The 19,110-nt window shown below is 42.3% G+C and overlaps 1 protein-coding gene across 1 annotated transcript in view; it reads right to left on the bottom strand.

The window, feature by feature from the left end:
* Positions 1 to 18,661, bottom strand: part of syne3 (spectrin repeat containing, nuclear envelope family member 3) — a 29,300-nt gene extending 10,639 nt beyond the window's left edge. Inside the window, exons 1-8 of the mRNA XM_080479390.1 lie at positions 18,576 to 18,661; positions 14,466 to 14,617; positions 12,971 to 13,143; positions 11,927 to 12,236; positions 7,861 to 8,016; positions 7,113 to 7,472; positions 3,893 to 4,029; positions 1,314 to 1,488 (exon numbers count right to left, since the gene is read on the bottom strand). Of these exons, the coding sequence (XP_080335516.1) occupies positions 1,314 to 1,488; positions 3,893 to 4,029; positions 7,113 to 7,472; positions 7,861 to 8,016; positions 11,927 to 12,236; positions 12,971 to 13,143; positions 14,466 to 14,609 (1,455 nt within the window). The 5' untranslated portion in view covers positions 14,610 to 14,617; positions 18,576 to 18,661. The remainder of the gene's footprint in view (positions 1 to 1,313; positions 1,489 to 3,892; positions 4,030 to 7,112; positions 7,473 to 7,860; positions 8,017 to 11,926; positions 12,237 to 12,970; positions 13,144 to 14,465; positions 14,618 to 18,575) is intronic.
* Between the last annotated feature and the right edge of the window lie 449 nt (positions 18,662 to 19,110).

Genomic DNA, 19,110 nt, shown 5'->3' with positions numbered 1-19,110 from the left:
GATATAATGAACTTAGTCATTGCTTGTATTTAACCCTTTGGGTCAGTTGATATACGGAGAAAGAAAGGTTTTACCTTCCTACCGAAGCAGCATTTCAGCTATTCTGCAGTTTGATGTGGAGAGCATGTTTTCATTGGCGGGCAGGTGCGTTCGGGTCAGTTCAAGCACTTTTACTAGATTTCTATAGGCACTCATGCGTCTCGACAATACCGTCTATGCTGAATCTTTATATGTGTAGCTGGGTGGTTTCTCATTTCTTGAGGACACAGCAGACTTGATTTCCAAAGTGTGATTAATGGGGCGCTTTGCTTCCTCACCTGAGCTTGTTTAAATGATCCAGAGCTCAATGAGAGTGGTTAGTGAATCTCGCTTAGAGCTGGTTAAATATTTGCATAGTTGTTTTTTTTTAATAAACCAATGAGGAGTGCAGTGACTCTTCCCTTAAGTCAGAAGTCTAAAGATCACGTCGGGCCAGCAGTGGGTTTTTACCACTGTAGCCGATAAAATCTCAGTTCACGTTTCTCTTTCGTAGACAGATGAATCCTTTCATGTCCTTACATCTGATGGATTCAGCCTGTTTGGAAATGTCTTTTTTCCACCACGTTACAGACACGCCGCCACTAACCTCACAAGCTGTGAGACGTTCCATTCAGTGCTTGTTTGCCACACAACTTGTTTTGTCTGTCACCACCTTTTCCCAGGATTACATTCGAAGTGAAACTTCTAAATGTGAAAAATGTTCTCGGTCAGTATTTTCCGTCGTGAAAGACTTGTGTCAAAACTGTATAAATAATTGGGTTCTGCTTAGATTCCATTTTACTTTTAAAATTGTACATTTGCAACACAAAACACATCAGGATGCATGTTTATAAAAGGATGAGACTGGAAAACCAAGCATGACAAAAACAGCTTTCTTACATCAGTCATCGGTGTCATTTCCAAATAAAAGAAACTATAAATGTCTTTATTCTATTACAAGATCTTTGAGCATTTTGTACCATTTATTTCTTTTTTTTCCTTCATTGATCGCATCCAGAATTTAGCTTTTTCAATGCCGTTTTTTTGTTTTCCTCGCTTTGTTTTTATTGTTGATTTCTCCAGTTAACCACTAAACTCAAACAACTGCTTTAATCACTTTGTGTTAGTTTTATTTCCAGTGTTGTGTGACTGACTGATTTATTGATGGCTAGAAAAAAAACAAAAAAAAAACAACAGTAACGAAAGTCTCACCAAATCCAGAAAACAGACGTAAACATGGGAACATTTAAGTTAACAAAGACTTATCATATATGAATTCTGAAACTTTGTCTTACGTCGATGTTCTGGACCAACATGGCGATGTGAGAGAAGTCAGAGACGTCCGCGGAGGTCTCCAACACCTGGGAGACCTTGTGGCTCCACTGGTTGTAGAACAGGAGGGGGTCCTGAAGGACGCCCCGGAGCCCCGACTCAGACTCTGAACACAGTTTGTTGGCTCGGCATTTGACGCTGCAACACAGGTACACGACACTTACACAGTAAGCAACTTATTGGAAGGGTTTCCTAAATATGAAAGTAAATTACAGCCAGACCTTTTATCTTAGCCGTGGTATCGACTGACCGGGGTTTTAAAGCTTTGCTTCTCGCGTTTTTTTTTAATAAACATAAGCTCCTGACAGACAGTCGATTCAAGGAAACCTGTATTTGCTGGCAACAGCTTACATCACATTTGGTGCACTGAATACAACATATTGGCCAGATGAAGGCTTCAGACAGAGAGGCTTCTTTGAGCCAGGCCAATCAAAAGAAAGGGGGCTTAAAGGGAAATAAGATGAAAAAAAAAAAAAGGGTTTCACACAGACAGATACATCAAGCGTCAGCATGAGCGTCATGCAATCCCCACAAAAGAAAAACGCACCTTAAAAATAGAACAAGTATTGTTTGGAGACATCATTAAAAAGCCACATAATTCCCTAATTGTCATCCAATGTTTCACTTTAAGCCATGGAGCAATTTGTAAAGCTATCTCACTTGAGTTCAGCGATAATTCAAGGCTTTTCAAGCAAAACAACCGGCGAAATGATCATTATCTCCGGGCTAAGGACTGGCTCATGTCTGTGCTTTAAATATCCAAAGTGGAGCGTGTCATTAAGCCCCACAGAGCTCTGAAAGCAGCAGAAAAAAAAGGTCAGCGGGATGCTCCGCTGCGAAGAGAATATCAGCACTAAATCACAATATCCACTGACAGGGACTGACGGGGAAAAGGAGTTTTTATGAGTTATACCTCAGCAGACCTTGAAAAGCACCCTTCGGTCAGAATCTAGTTTGATGCTGACACTGATGTATTCTCACAAACTGTACGATATTAAATTCCTGTGTGTGTAAAAATAATACCACCGCAGATCTCTTTCATCACATAAAAAAAAAAAAAAAAGAAAGAAAAAAAAATAAAAATGAAAACATGCCCACACTAAAATGAGGAGCAAGACTTTTAACAGGCTCAGCAGCTCAGTGTAGCCTTGGGACACACAAACAGAATAATTAGGCATAAACAAAATTGTGTACCTAATCAACCACATTTTTAGTGCTGCGAGTATTTGTGCATGAGGAAGATGTAGACTGTAGCTGCCGTTCTGAAACAGAACTTCAACAACAAAATAATTGAAAGAAGATTTTATGTAAAAATTATATTTAATAAACTTTGGGGATTCAAAGTGTATTATTATTATTAGTACTGTGCTCTTCCTAGGAGTTGCTTGTGGTACCTGTTTTATAGGTACTTCTTTGTATTGCAATGGTGAAAGTGTACGCACTGATGCAAAGGCCAAATATATCAACTTAAAAATACTCTTACTAAGAAGTATTTGATTTAATACGTCTATCCAAAGTGACATGACTAACCTAACTTGAAGTACTTCAAACCGGTGTTCCCACATCTGTCCAAAGGAAGTCACATCCTGAACAGCTGCTGAGACATTTATTCTGCAACATAACTTCCATAACAATGCTGTTTGCTGCACTAAATACAACAAAACGCATGTAGGATTTTTGCGGTGGAGGTTTTTACCAGCTAAGAACTCATTAATAGCCCATGAAATGTATGACTTGACTCGAAACAGCGATACAATAAACTGCAAGGATACGCACATCTTAAGTTCTTTGTTTTCAAAGTTCCCCAGAGTTTGTTTCAAAGCGGAGAGCAGAGAGAGATCTGTTTCTCAACCCGGCGCTGTGTGATTGCTTGTTGTACGTCAGGGTGCCAACGGCGGCGTACAAACTTTCATGGATTGTGATACAACTAGAGCAGACGTGACAAGTGTGAACGCACCCTACATGTCATTCAAGGTGAACCTCGTTTTTTTTTTGGGGGTTGTTTTTTTCTTCCAATCATAGTTCTTAATACAAGTTCAAATTCAAATGAAACCCATCCATATGCATGACTGAACATTGGGTAGACACACACTTTCCCACGGGCACATCCAAACTACATACATCCAGAAATGTAGGCCAAAGAATTCAGCATCCTGCACTCAACCATCTCTGCCCATGTTTGTCTTGAGAAATCACATCAAGAAGATCTTTTCTTGCTCCCTGTATAAAAAAATGGCTATGAGATGATCAGAAATCACTGGGATCCACTCCTGACAATGAACTCCAATAAAAGGGGATTTGACTCTGGCTTCCCAGTACTTTTTAAAATCAACTGTTTTACAGTTTGGTCGTTTTAACTTTTGCATTAAACCATAAGGTGAAAATAATCCTTGATGAGAATTAACTATACAGCCGCATCAAACTACAAATCCAATCATGCACTTTCCCTTACGGTCAGTCACAGTGGAGAATCGAAGATGTTTTTTTTATTCAACAGAATTTGGTCTTGTTTGGGTTTTCTAAAATCCCACCCGTCACATACCTCTGGTGTTCTTTGACAACAGCCAGGACGTCGTCAGAGAGGTGGTGCGAGTCCTGCGAGAACCTGAAGAGCTCTTTGAGCTGCGCCTTGAGAAGTTCCACTTGGGATTCCTCTCCTGTTAGAGCATTCCTCACACCCTGCAACATACACACAAAGAGCACCAGCAGAATTAGCCCGAGTCCATGTAGCCCGCAAACCCATCCATGCATTCATTATCCATATACTTTATCCTGCAGATGGCCTCGGGGAGCCGGGGCCCTGCACAGGCCAGGACTTCATTACAGCAAACAGATTTGATCTTGCTGAGTCATTGTCTCATGTTCGTCCCTTCAGACCGTAAATAAAAGGCAGCCTACAAGGTGTATTTTGGAGCCCGGGGAGAAGTAATGTTGCAACAGCAGTAATATATCAGCTGCACAGAACATCACCAAATGAAGTCTAATATGTACATGATAATGGTCGGTCTACTTAATGAAATAGTCGCAGACACAAAAACACAATCAGTAAACCTCATTTGCTTGTAAGGCCACAACCTTCTGAGGAGAGTCTGGGCTTAATTATATCTTAATAAGTGGTCATTTCCTGCTCCAGCTCTGTCAGACGTCGTCTCTCTGCGAGAGATTGAAGCCGCGGCGCCCTGCAGAAAGCTTATTACACTCCTCCACAGATCTGTGATTGGGTATAATTTCATTTGGCATGTCCACGGACAATCCCCTCATGGCTTAATTTCAGTATGCAATACAGTGCACAGTTGTAGAGAGAATAAATAGACATGCTCAGTCAATTCAAATGGCTAGAGATCGATTTCAACGAACTTGTAAAATAATTTGATGAAAGTAAAAAGCTCCAGGTTGTTAAAGAGGGTGTCACTATAAAGCGTCTTGTTTAATTTTTTTTTTCTCCTTGTTATTCTTTGAGGACCACTGGTTTCTAACTGGGGGGGGGGGGGGGGGGGGGGGGGGGCAAGAAACTTGCAGTGAATTTTGAGAAGGGTCTGCAGGCATTTTCAGAAGCAATCTCTGGAGGTCTACATGGAAAAAAGCCAATAACCCAACTAGAAAAACAGGAAGAAATAATTATAATTGGAAAAACTGTGAGAGAAATCCTGTAGTAGCTACACTCATTCATGAAGAAGTCTCAGAGAGCGAGGGACATTTTCTGCCCTGCACGACCTGCTGGCTCTTGCCTTTCGCTCTCTGTCCTTTTCTGCAGGATTATCTGGCTGCATGTCGGAAATCTGTGAAGTGCAGCTGCCCATCAGCCATCATGTTAAGTATTTGCTGTGGCCATTGCTTGGTCCAGTCCTTTTCACCCGAAACTACCTACTAAACACGGTTAATAGCCCGACAAGACTCTATTTACAGGCTGCTACCACACCATTGGTTACACTAATGGTTTTACCTCCTCACTTATTTTATAGCTTTCATTTTTCTTCAGTACATTCGCTGCATAAAACTTGACTCAAATCATCCACTTCAAAAAGTTTCAGTGGATAATTGGCATGTTTAATCTAAATCCACTGTCAGAAATACAGTGCCGATTTTGAGACATGAAGGGAGTTTGTACAGGCGGGCAAATGAAGAAATATAAAGTTACACTGAAATTAGAACAAAGCAAAGCGAGACAAATAAAAAACCCCACTAATCACACCCTGACTAGAAGTAATTACCAACTCACAGAGTGTCTGTGTCGCCGTCTGAAGCAAACAAATACAAACAGTGATGTGCTTGTAACTCCACCACACCCATCTGACACATTCGGGGAATTCACACGAGCGATAAAGCAGCTTCAGTGACAGTGCTGCATACCCTGAGGCCTGTGAGATGGGCTCGAAAAGCAAATACCACGAGACAAAGAAAAAAAAATAAAAAATAAAATCTGGACAAGACTCGTCTTGTAGGACTCAAGTAAAACTGAACGGCAGCCAGAAAGAAAGAAGATATGAAGGTGGACAGAACGAGGGCAAAGTATTTCAGTGAAACTGGCAACTATGGAACAAAAAGGATTCAAAACTGTAACTGTGCATTAAAAAAAACAACACATCCTGATATTTTTATTGGTGGAACGTGTCACTGTGGATCCGCAGCTGTCAAATAGTCAAAAGAAGCCGTAAAATATCTTGCTGCTGCTGACACATGAGAGTTTATAGCTCAGAGGTCACATTCGTCCCATTTCTGTGAATATGTGATGTGAAGGTGAACATGTTGGGAGAAGATGGGAAAAATTCCCTCCAGGTGCTTCTCAGAGATCCCGGTAACAAGAAGGCTGAGGCACAAACATTCTCACACACCTGAAAACATGATGACTCTGGCCTACAAGGAAAAACAAAACATGCCAAGCTACATTTTTTATTCTCAGCTGAGCCTGGGATGACTGGTAAAATATAAACAAAGCCAAAATTCAATACCATGAAATTCTATTAAACCATTCTATTATATATTCATCATTCCAAAACTATAATTGCCGTTCTGCAGCAGATCATACATACACACACGCACACACACAAACACACTTATTTATAAAACAAAAACAAAGGCGCAGGTTTATGTGCATTTCACACATGGGATATGACAGCTAAAACCAACCTAAGGGAATGCACCCAGCCGCACACACACACACACCCACACAAACAAAAAATGATTCCATCATATGAATAGCACACTGATCAGCTCACAGGCTCTGTGATGGTAAGTTAGACTGAAAGGAACATTGTCATTAAGTGTAGAAAACAACAAACCTGAATCGTCTGGTTGTTGTTGACCTTAAAACTTGGTGGGCAACTTAGAACTGGACTTCAGATGACCATTACTCACCCTGTGCATCAATGAGCTTTGGCCGCCAATGATCCTGTTATTGCTTTTTCCCCCTCATTGGACCTCTGTTGATGGATACTGAGCTTGACAGACCATCAACACACCATAAGAGGTGTAGTTTTGAAGATGCTCTCAGCCAGTGATCTAGACATCACATTGAATCCCTCGTCAAACTCAAGTCTTCTGCGCTCCCACGTTTCTTCTCCCAACACTTCAAAGTGTTCACTTGCTCCCTATAATTTATCTTTAATTAACCACGTCACAGTCACATGGAAATTACCTGGTCATAATGTTACGGCTGACCAGGGTACATACTTACAGACTATCACGATACCATGCGAGGTCCCTGCTCCTAAACCACATTTATACTGACGCCCGCAATACAAATGACACGATGATGAACTTACCGAGTATTTCCTCCACTGGTCCACCATCTGTTCCTCGGGTTCCTCAGTGCTGTCCCTCGACTCCTGGGCCTGAGCCAGTTCCTGGTCCAGTCCGTGCAGCAGCAGCCTGAGGCGCCCGATGTCGTCTCCCAGCCGCTGGCATCGGGCCATGTACTGAGTGTGGGAGTCCAGGCTGGAGCGCAGGCCGTCCTCGGCCTCACAGAGGCCCTGCCGCAGCCTCTGCCAGCCCAGCCTGAGCTCCTCGGCCTCCTCCACCACCACCTCTGCTCCGCCAGGCGACGTGTTGGCCCTGACGGATTCTGCCACCCCCTCTATGTGCTGCAGGGTCTTCTCCTCGCAGGCCACAGTGTCATCCAGAGCCTGACACGTGGCGAGACGAAGCACAGTCAGATACAATATATTAAACAAAACCACAAAGTACGGACAAAAGTGGGAAAGGAAGTGGATTTTCTTGTGGAGCTGATATTGTAATTTCACTACAATTTATGGATATTTGATGGACTCAATTTATGTTTTCAGTTTGCATGCTTCCAAGTACACTCTCGGGATTACATTTAATGACACCTAACTTGTCATGATGGAAAGTCAAGATAATACACAGATGTTTCAAACAACTGCAATAATGACGCCAATACAGCTTTGAATGTCACTGAGCTCATCCTTCCGGTTCTTCTTCCTCTTTAGTATAACACAGAGCACATGACTGCACCAAAAGTCAGAAACCTCATTCTATTTCAGCGAGTCTCACCTGTAAGGCTTTGAGCTTGTCCTCCGCTACGTCCTCGCGCTCCATCAGGTCCGTCAGCTCCTTGGTTTTTGAAAGTAGCCAGGACTGGAACTTATGCACGCAGCTTTGGTACTTCTGATGTTCCTCAGCGATCTTCTGAAGCAGCGACAGACGCTCCTAGCACAACAGGAAACACATCTTGTGGTTATTTTTTTTTTTCTTTTGTGCCCCTGCATTGTTGCCACAATATGCCACAAACTGCATTCAGCTATCAAGCAAGCAGTCTGAATCTTTATTTGCATTATTTTTCTGGGATTCTCTGCTGTTGCTAACTTCAACTGCAAGACACCCCCCAAACCATGCTGGAATAAAAAAAACAAACAAAAAAAAAACGAACAACATGGAAAATGCTAAAAAAAAAAAAGAAAAAGAGGCTACATACACCACAAAACTCTAAATCCAATTAAAATGGTGTAATTTCAAGTGAAACGCTTCATGCGAAGTGTCGCTTACTCTCCCATTTTACCATGTAGCACTCATGTTGTTTTGACAGCAACAATTTCCATTCACATTTAAATGCCCAAAGTGTCTTGGGGCCTCAAGCTGAGCCGTCTGGCGGCGTCATGGAGAACAACTGTAGATGCAAGATTTGTCAAGGACATTCCAGGTTCTTTTCTAATCGGAACTCAATGGCATGCCGACTGCATTCCTAATGGTTCCACCTTTAGCTGCCTGAACATCTTACACTTTATGACAACTTTGCAGCTCTTTGGTAGATTTATTGTGTCATCAACTACAGAACCAGTTTGAACCAGTCCTGTCTTCGGTTTTTGACCACTTAGAATTGATGCGTGTTCTTCCTCTGTTGTGAAGATGAAGACGATGCGTTCTCTGCCAACTTTGTATTGGACTCCGTTCAAATTTACTCTTCTGACCAGTAAGATGATAATAATAATAATAAAAAAAAAAACAAAAAACGTGAACAACTATTTATTTTTTCTCATCTTTATAAAAAAACAAAACTGTGCTGCGGCAACAAGCTATGAGATTACCGACCAACTGAAAAAGCACACAACCTGTGCATGCTATTGAGAATTGATGATATTAGATTTGACGCATCCAGTAGTTTTCCTACTGGGTTTATTCAATGTGTGCGACAAACGTGCGGTGGTGCAAATTCACACGTCATTATTTTCTCCTCCCTTTCATGAGGACCGGATGGGTCATAATTGACAGCAGGTGACGCCGGGTATTGTGAGCGATCACACAGAGGCAGTTTGTCATGCAGCAGCTGTCTGCAGTCCAACGCTCCAGCCGTCACCAAGGTGACAACCACATTAATGATGAAGAGAGTGAGCGCGTCACATTTGCACTATCTGCTGCGAAACTCACAAAACATGAATTGAAACAAGATGGACGAGCGACATGGTCATTACGTTCAATAATTGTTCGAGCTCATGCCTGAGCTGCAAATCTAAAATGTCCTTGCGGTTCTGTATGAGAAGTGAATCAAAAAGGCTTTACGGTTTCAGGTGAAAGGATTTTTTTATTTTAATTTTTTTCAAACTACATCAACTACCTAAAAATGAACTCCGCTGAATGTCTGTAGGTGTTCTGTGGTATGAAGCACTAAGGTGCTCGCAGCAGATCCTTTATGTTCTCAAATTGGGAGGCGATTCCTTCATGGGACCACAATCACCAATGAGCCTTGACCGCCTTGTCAAAAGTTGCTTAAACCCTCATGGTTGGCCATTTTCCCCCTCTTCCAACACATCAACTTTGAGTACAACATGTTTATTTACTGGCCAACACATAAAAAGAAAGACAAAAAGAATTGGTGGGATTCACTTCACTCGTCATTATGTTATGGCTGAATGATGTATGATCTCACTCTAACACGTTAGAAATGTTGCTGCAGGGTGAAAATAGATTTCCAAAATCTGGAGCCGGAGTAGTTTGGAAGACTTTTCTTTCATTGGAAGGAAAAAACAAACAAAAAAAAAAGCCTGAGCAATCTGTTAAGTAATATACTGAATTCATTTGGCAATAAATAAAGATTGTTAGGATGAAAGAAAGTTTCAGAATAGTACACGCCCACTTTGCATATGTTGGTTTCATCTCATTTGAGGAGAGATTTACGCAATTCTATTAAAAAACAAAAGGTACTTCACAATGTCGAATGGCGTGACCTGAAAAACATGAGAAACAACGTGTAAGATTGTTCCTGGCCACAGGAAGTCTGCCTGAAGGGTTAAAAGTCACAGGGGGAGAGCAAGTTGGATCTTAAAAGGTCAAAATATCACATGAGACTTCAACTATTTACAAAATGTTTTTACTGGTTATACCAGCAACAAAATAATAATTACAAAACACTGTTAATCTTGTTTTCCGACTTATCCCAAAAGTCTCTGAGGAGAGGAGAGCATTTTAGAAATCAGTTTTTTTTTCATTTGGAGTCAGAAATAGGGCTTTCCCAGCAGACTGGTTGGGACACATGAATATACGAGCAGAGACGGATGCGGCTGTGCGGTTCAAACTGGCTGACGTCTGAAAGATGCCGTCCGAAAAAAGGAAGAGGAAGGGGATCTTCGTTGTGCGACTGACTGGAAGGAAAAGCAGCTTGTATGTAATTTTAATGTTGGCTAATCTCTACTCTGAAAGGAAACAATTTAGTCAGTACAGTGCTGTCTGCCTCTGCAGTGCCTGAGAGAGGGAAAAAAAAAAAAAAAAAAAAAGTCAATATCATCCTTCTAATTAACATTAACCTCAGCTTTACATGCAGCTGAGTGGCTGAGGCACAAAGAGGGCAGTCAAATAAATTTAATTTAAATCTGATTTAATTTAAGCTGGTACTTGTTGTCACATTCTCTACAATCACTTCAAATAAAAATTGCCATCCAAAGCTAATTCAATTGAAATCCCACCAACACACTGGCGTGTACTGCTTGGTGAGTCGCCGCCCACACATGTTCTCAGTGAAACATTTCAGCCTTTCAACCTCCTGCTCATGACTGCCGCTTCCTTTTTACCTCTTCAAATCCACTTGATTAACTTGAAAAGGGTGACAATGTGTCGCGACCGTATGTGTGCCCGGGCCAATGTGTAGCGGCTGAGAAAGACGTCGCATCAAAAAGTGAAAGTCGCCACTTAAAAGTCACTGCCAACGCAACTTCGGGTGTTTCTCAATCTCCGTTTGAAAGACGCAGTTCTTCGTTCAAACGTGTGGTGAAATTCTGTCATGCTCACCGAACTGAACATGCTTTCATTTTCGTCTTTAGACACTCGGTTGTTGCTTCTCATTTTATGTCATGTTTTGGCTTTGAAGAACTTCCACCCATCTCATCGGTGTACAGATTGGTGAATAATAATGTTGGAAAAGAGGTTCCAAGTTGAGTGGCACAGTGTTTCGTTGAGGAGTTTGCATGTTGTCAATGTGTTTTAATCCAGCGACTATGATTTTCCACAGTAGAAGACATGTATGGTTTGTTCATAGTGGATTCGCCGTGCTGGGATGATCATTTCGAACTTAAAAACAACGTAACCCAACTCCAGCAGGTAGCCTTTTCACACTATTCTATCCGTCTTCTATACCTGCTTTATCACACCAGCATTCCATTATATCCCCAAACAGTCGATGTAACTAATCTCTCAGTGTATTTTGAAGTTTAGAATCATTTTGAATGTTTTTAAACAACGTGAACACACAAAAGACAGAAAATGAGCAACAATAAACACATTTTAGAAATTTGTGCTTCAAAAAAAGACTATTTTGGTTTGTTAAATATCCAGGTCATGCAATTTTTTAATTTTCATATTTCTTCAAATAAGGCTGAATATGCGTGACAATGACACATGCATATCAAAACCATGTTTTCTTCGGTGGTTACGACACTTATAAGAGAGCAATGGTTAGGGTACGGTTATTTGAGCACATACAACTTAAATAAATCCAGCATGACCATGAGGAGGGGAACTGCAAACCCGAGACGCTTTCTGAAAATATTTCAATTAGCTCATCTTTCTAAAAACGCGTTTGCCATAACAAGCTTCAGCGGTCTGAAGCGTCATGACAAAGTGTGCGCCTCACCTCGGCTTTGTCTTTGACGTCGTTGTAGGCCCCCTGCAGTCTCTTCTGAGCCTGGCCGTCCACGCTGGGGTCCTGGGTTCGGTTGTGCAGTGCGGCCGCCTCGTCCAGCAGCCTTTCCAGCAGGCCTGCCTGACTGTGGATGTCGCTCACCACCACCCTCTGTTGGTCCACCTGCCACAGCTTCTCCTTCACTCCCAGCTGGAGCTCCGTCTCGACGTCCACGCCGCGCTGCTGCTTCATCAGCCACAGCTCGAACTCCTCGTATGCCTTCAGGTACTCGCTCCAGTGGAGCCAGACCCACTCGATGCGGCTGTGTTCAAGGTGAAACGACAAGGAAAGACATTGGTTCTTAAGCTCAAGCACATGAATAGAGTATTTTAATACAATCGCTTAAGGTGAGGTTGATAGTTAGATATGAATCTCTGGGTCTTCACAATGAGAAAACATTTCTTTTTTTTTCAATAAATAGCGTTCATAGCATAGAATTTTAGGTCTTCAGTCCCCATTTGACTTTTTAGTTTAAATTTCATGCACATTGCTACACTGCTCCGCTCCATATTTAACTATTCCTCTACAATTTCTGCTATTTTGAACAATTGAGACACAATACAAAGCACATTTTAGAACAAGTAATTGCTCAAACTTGCTACGACAATCGCTGCATACTGAGGTTTTCTAATTTGATGGTGTCGGAGGTGCAGAACAGGGCTTTGTTCATCTTCTGTGCTGACAGATGGAGCACTCACTCCTGCTGCTGCTAATAGAGGGGCTGCTCATGTTTAATTACACCACAACAAAGTGAAGACTCTCACCAGAGGATTTTTCTGTTTCCTTTGTCCTGTGAAAAAATAACCCTTTCTATCTAAAAACATAAAAAAATATTCACTTCACATTTTTAGATTTGGTCATAATTAAATCGTCTTTGCGTTTGTTGCACATCAGCAAAGTCAACAGACCTTACAGAATCTAAATGAAAACTTTTTGCTGACCTTTCCAGAATAAAATGGAGAAGGTTGAGTTATGAATGTACCCATCAGGAAGTACCTGTGACAGTGGACGATATAGGTACTGGTGTCCTCCCACAGACTTTTCATGTCTTTGAGCTTTCCTAGGATGTGGTTCCTCTGCTCCTCGTCGCCGCTCTGCAGCAGATTCTCTCCTGCCACCAGCGCCATGTCCATCTTCACGCGGCCTTCATGCGCCGACTGATGGATTCTCTGAAAATTATTTTAGCAGCAAACAGGGGAAATTACAAAATGCACCAAAAAAAAACAAGTACTTCTCGAATCATGGAAATCCACAGGGCTCTGTGGATGGACCCATCCTCTTCATCAAAACATGTTTTATTACCGAGCAGATGATCACAAAAAACAAAAAGAAAAAGAGAAGGTACATTTAATCTGTGGTACCACTGTGAGGAACATCAAACCCGGCCTTCAACTTTCTGGTGTGACAAACTTCCTTCTTTTGCCTGTGCATCGTCACTAAAATCAGTGGCAAGTTGTATCACAGTGACACTTAAAAACTAGCCTGGGAAACATCTGAAGCTTTTATTCAAACGTCAGTCACTTTACTGGTCCGGCCCATTTGAAATAAATCTGGGCCGTACGTGGACCAGGCTGAAAACTGGCTGCATATCGTTAACTCCGGGTGTCTTGTCATGTAGTCGGTGATCTTTCCTCCTGTGTATCTGGAACTATGCAGCCAGGAGTTTATTTGCATTTCTCTGATCAGTCTGCTCCATGTTTATTAGCTTGCCGTCCACTTGTTTTGTTTGTTTGTTTGTTTACATTCTAGGCCATCTTCCATTCTCTCTTACTAACCCCCAGCCCGTCTGAGCAAATAGCCACCAGCTCTCCTCCTGGTTGGGTTTCAGGCTTCTTTCAGTTAAAAACAAGTTTTTGCCTTCCACCAGTCCCTATAATGATCATGCGGGATTGCCGAGATTGCAGTTTTTTCTCTATTTTTTCTATTTCAATGTAAAACACAACGAGGGGGCTTTGCTGTATTTGAAGCAATACAAATGCACATTATTTATTCAACAAACAAGCAGTACTTTCAAAGAATCTCGGCAGATTTGGCAGATCTGTCTTCCTGCTTTTTCTGATTGTGGTTATGACTGGTGGCAGCGCCAGTGCTCTGTGGGCTTTGAAAAGGAAAAAAACGAGAAAAAAAAAACCCTACACAATCAAGAAAACCTTTAGGACCCAGAATTCCAGAAATGGGAAAAGAATGGATGTGCAAACAGATGAGGCAATCATAAAAAAAAAAAAAGCAAAAAAAAAAAGAGGGAGGGATCTGACACGTACACCGCCTCATTTTAGTGAAGTGTCTTCAGATGAAAGAGAGGAATCATACATTTACAGAAAAAAAAGTACTATGTCAATTTTTTTGAAACTAAGATGCCATGAAACAGCTAATCAGAAACTCTTAAATTATTTTCCTGGCATGTATCCCCCCACTCTTCAGTCTAATGCCAGTGCAGTAAAATACTGAGGAAAGTGCAGAGGTCACAGTGGAAAGGGTCAAACTCTTTTACCTCGGTCTCCTTGAGCCTTGCCCCCAAGGCATCTCGTGGCCCCTGAGTGTTGTCGTTGGCTTTCAGCCTCTGCTGGACGGCCCGCATCCAGGAGAGGGCCGCCTCCAGGCTCTTCTTGAAGTCCTGCTGCTCTTGCTGTGTCATGATGAGGTCTGAAAACAAAGACAACCACCTTAGCGGACGCACACACGCACGCACGCACGCACGCACGCACGCACGCACGCACGCACGCACGCACACACACAGAGACTTCATTTAGTAGCCTGAGGCGCACGCTTTGAAGTCCGAGGAACGGCTCCAAACTGCCGTGACAATATCAACAATAGAAAGTGCAGCACATTGGTTCATATGAGTTGTATTCTTCAGACGAAGGACAGCAAACAAACCGTCTGAAACTAGTAAAGAAACTTGAGGGTGTAGAGTCGGGTTAAGATCTTGAATCATGAGTAGAAATGATGAGAAGAACTGACTGGACATGAGTCCGAGGGAGAAAGAAGGAGCAGGAAGGCAGAATGTGCTCAGTGACACACATCACATGTGTGTGTGAGTCCTGAATGGATTTTGTTGAAGAGATGCAACTTCATTCATCTTTATTTATTTTTTTTTTTTATCAATTATCTGTTGTTATCTATAAATACTTGAGGTCATAACTTGCATTTTAATACTCTTGTCTTTGCACTTCACATCAATTGGAAACAATGATTGTGATTAGGTTAATTAGACATTATTTCCACCAATTTACTCATGTTTGTTTTAATAGCCTTAGTATTGAAATGTAAATATTCATCGTTCCCTTTTTTATATAACAAAGAAAATCATTAGCAGGCAGTGACACAGAATAACAACACACATTGTGTGTGATTAGAGGAAAGGGTAAGAAAGGGAGAATTCTCTGACAGCGGCACATTTTTCATTTTGTGCAGCCAAAAAGGCTCATATGGAAAGTCCCATTCCAACCCAATCGTAACTTTCCCTGGCAGTCTCTGACTTCAGGATTCTACAGGTGTGGAAGAAACCTGCGTGTCCTGTTGCTCCAGGAGTCGTCTCGGCTCCATTCAGTGCACAAACTCACAATGGCCCCCAGGACTGACTGCACAAGCCAGGAGGTTGCAATAAAACGCATGCCAGAGAGGACTTTTGCATTTCAGGGGGCCCCGCGAGAGGCTCCGCAGCTTTTCTGCAAGGGGAAAATAAGATGCAGGCAGGATGGGCAATTTTCCTGCGAGTGACTCATTTTGCCCCACCGCAGCATTCCTCTCTTCGCCCTGCTTGTGTTTCCTCAACTCAATGAAACTTGGTACTACTTGGATGTTGTTTTGCTCGATGCTCACAAAAACATCAGGGAACTGTTAAATAGTTCTAAAAGATCGGGTTATGTAAACGGCGGCTAAATGCAAAGAAAAAAAAGAAAATCTAATAATATTGTGTTTTTCGCTGCAGATCCAGTGTTTTTCCCACGTGTGTATGGTGTTTTATAGGGACACACACACACAAATCAACTGTGACAGTTTAAAAACATGCAAATGAATTGGAGAGCATTCAAGACGTAATCTTCCCCTCCAGCTTTACTACAAATTGAGGCTCTTTTTCAGGGTAAGCACCACTTTGTGTGCAATTTAGCTGAAACTGATGGGGCGCTTATGATTACAACTGAAAGCTATCGAACTCAGAGATTTCCACTTGTCATTTTCTTCAGATTATGTGAGGATTAGTTGAGTTTCTTATTGTCATGTTAGCTCTTACAGCTTGGGACTTTTATTTCCGAAACATTTCCAAGTTCCCAGCTCCCAGAGCACGCCCTTCGCTGCAACTGCACGTCATTTTCCTTCAGATCCCGCGAGGAGGAACTGCGTTTGGTATCGTCAGTAAAACAATCCAAAAGGTTTTCTAACCGACATACTAAGCTAAACTAGCTGCAGCAGATGGTGTATTCATTATTAACTTTGAAGTGGGAAGTTCCCAACTCTTGGTGAGGAAACGGGAAACGCTGAACAAACATCTTTCTTCACCCTATTCAAAGAGCAGCGTAGCGTCCGACTACTTCTGACTTAAACAACCTTGAAAGCTGGATGTCCTCAATGGATAGCAACTGAACTGAAACTGAACGCTATTAAACGCAGAACTTCCCACTTGTCATTTGTTTGTTTTTTTACCTCTGCTCTCATCTCCTTTCGGGATTATGTGACCATTAACTGTTTTTCATCGTCACGTAAACACTCAACCAGGAAGTTAAGTTTTCAAACTAACTTTTAACAACTGAAGTTGCAAACATGAGTTACTGGGAATTAGTACATTTGTAAAATTTTATAAGGGAAAAAAAGGGGAAACCTGTTCAGATAAAATGATCCTTAGCTGAAAGTAATGGTGTGTTCATGAGTGACTGGAAAGTGGGAAATTTAACAACCACAATAAGGGGGGGAAAGAATGAATTGAAAGTTATCAAACGGTCATGTCATGTCATTTCAAACTCTGACGTTGGACTTTTCCCAACCGGAACGCTGCAAGTGACAAACGTCTCTCTTGGCTACTTTGTTCAGATTATGTGACGATGAGGTGCCATGTAAACACTCTCAACCTGACAGAACACATTCTCCAAATGGGAATAAAAAAAAAAAAAAAAAAAGCATAAAGCCAAACAAGCACATCATGGTTACGGCTCTGGCTCAGTTGGTAATTGGAGCCATCTTCAAATCCCAAAATTGTGCTTCATTCAGACAGGACCTCTCATCCTGAGTAACAAAGTGATCCCCAAACACTGATGCCAATTGTGTGAGTGACTGTAAAAAGCATTGAGCTGTGATAATGGACCACAGTATTCCACTTACCGTTAGATGCAAGTGGGAAACTGGAAAGTCTGACATTTTGAACTCGATAAGGAAAACACCAAAAATCCATAAAACCTCTATATATCTTTAGACGATGCATTGATGAACTGTGTTAGTTACTGTCTTGTACACACGCCAAACTCAGAGATAGGATTTTTCCAACTGGTAAACTTCCTAATTTCAAGCATTAAAGCATAAACACATGACACACACTGTTATTGTCTTGTACACACCCCGAGTTCGGAAGTAGGACTTTTCCAAATGGTACATTTCCCAGTTACTAACAAGACACAGACCTTACACACTGTTACTGTCCTGTAGACACTGCTAAGGCAGAAATAGGCCTTTTTCAACTGGTAAATTTCTGAGAATCTAACAACTAAGTACCAAAACACAGACATTACACACCAATATTTTCTTGTACACTTTTCCAACTGGTACATTTCCTCATTCCCAGCATGAATGCGCCAACGCATGTTACACACTGTTATTGTCTTGTATACAGTCCAAACTCGAAAGGTTGGACTATTACAAGTGGTAAATTTCCCGGTTCCCAGCAAGACACGGACCTTACATACCGTTACTGTAATTTACACACTCCAAACTCGGAAGCAGGATTTATCCCAACTGGTAAACTTCCTAATTCCCAGAATGAAGGCACCAAGCACACGTTACACAGTTATTGTCTTGCACACACTCAAAAGTACGACTTTCCCAACTGCTGTTTTCCCAAGTTCCCAGCATGAACGCAATAAAACACGGTCGCCCACCGCATCGTGCGGTTGTCCTGACGCGAGGGGGGGCATGTGAGTGGCTCGAGACGGGCATGAGGAGGCCCCTCCTCCCGCACGTTGACAGCTTGCCCCGTAAACTCGGCATTAAGGTTAAAGCTAACTTTAATCCACCGACAGAGGAAACGTTCTCTCTCTCTCTCTCTGTTTTTGGTTAGCTTGCAGGCTAAATGCGGCTCGTTTCCCCCAGTCAAGCGCGCGCATGAACAGTCACAGGTCGTCAAACTTGCAGACATAACTTCCAGCCGCTTCGCTAATTTTATTGCAGGAGGAGACAGCGTTGGCATGGCGTTAATTTCGCGTTAGTGTGGCAGGGAAACATACGCGTTCGACTCATATTTGTACACACACACACAGAGTGTGTTTCAATGAGGAGCCGCTCTAACTTCCGAGGGTTTTTAATCTGCTGCTGCTGACACAGACCCGCTATCATCAAGCGAGCCGAGCTGCGGCGCGCTCCCGGGTGAAGCCCGACTGAGAATAAAAGCACTTACGGCTGTGTGGCTCATCGGGTGAGGGGAATCGGGGAGTGTGTGTGTCGCCGCTGTGTTGCTGCTGCTCGCCTGTCCCGTGCTGGAAAGTTAAGACAAACAGGAAGTGGAGCCGAGGCCGCCGGGGACTGGAGTCCACGCGCAAGCCCGTCACGATGCCTTCACGGACGCCTCGGAGAGAAAGTGCTCCAGAAACCAAACTACATATATAATACACAGAAACTTACAATATTTTCACGTTCCCGTCTGACGTACACGTTGATCAACATGAGTAATAAATAAATCCTGGATGTTGGGAAGATTTTTCACATATTGCGAGCCTATAATATGAGTCAAAAAAATGTCCTGTTGACCTTGTTAGACTGAGTGCTTCATGTGGAACATCCATCCATCCATCCATCCATCCATCCATCCATCCATCCATCCATCCATCCATCCATCCATCCATCCATCCATCCATCCATCCATCCATCCCCTTGTACGGCATACTCAGTGGTCTCGCCTCACAGTGGAGTTTGCATGCACCAGTGCATGCGTG

This window comes from Lipophrys pholis (assembly GCF_963383615.2).
Source record: "Lipophrys pholis genome assembly, chromosome: 14".
In the NCBI taxonomy this organism is placed as follows: Eukaryota; Metazoa; Chordata; class Actinopteri; order Blenniiformes; family Blenniidae; genus Lipophrys; species Lipophrys pholis.
This window is presented reverse-complemented; position numbering and strand designations above follow the sequence as displayed.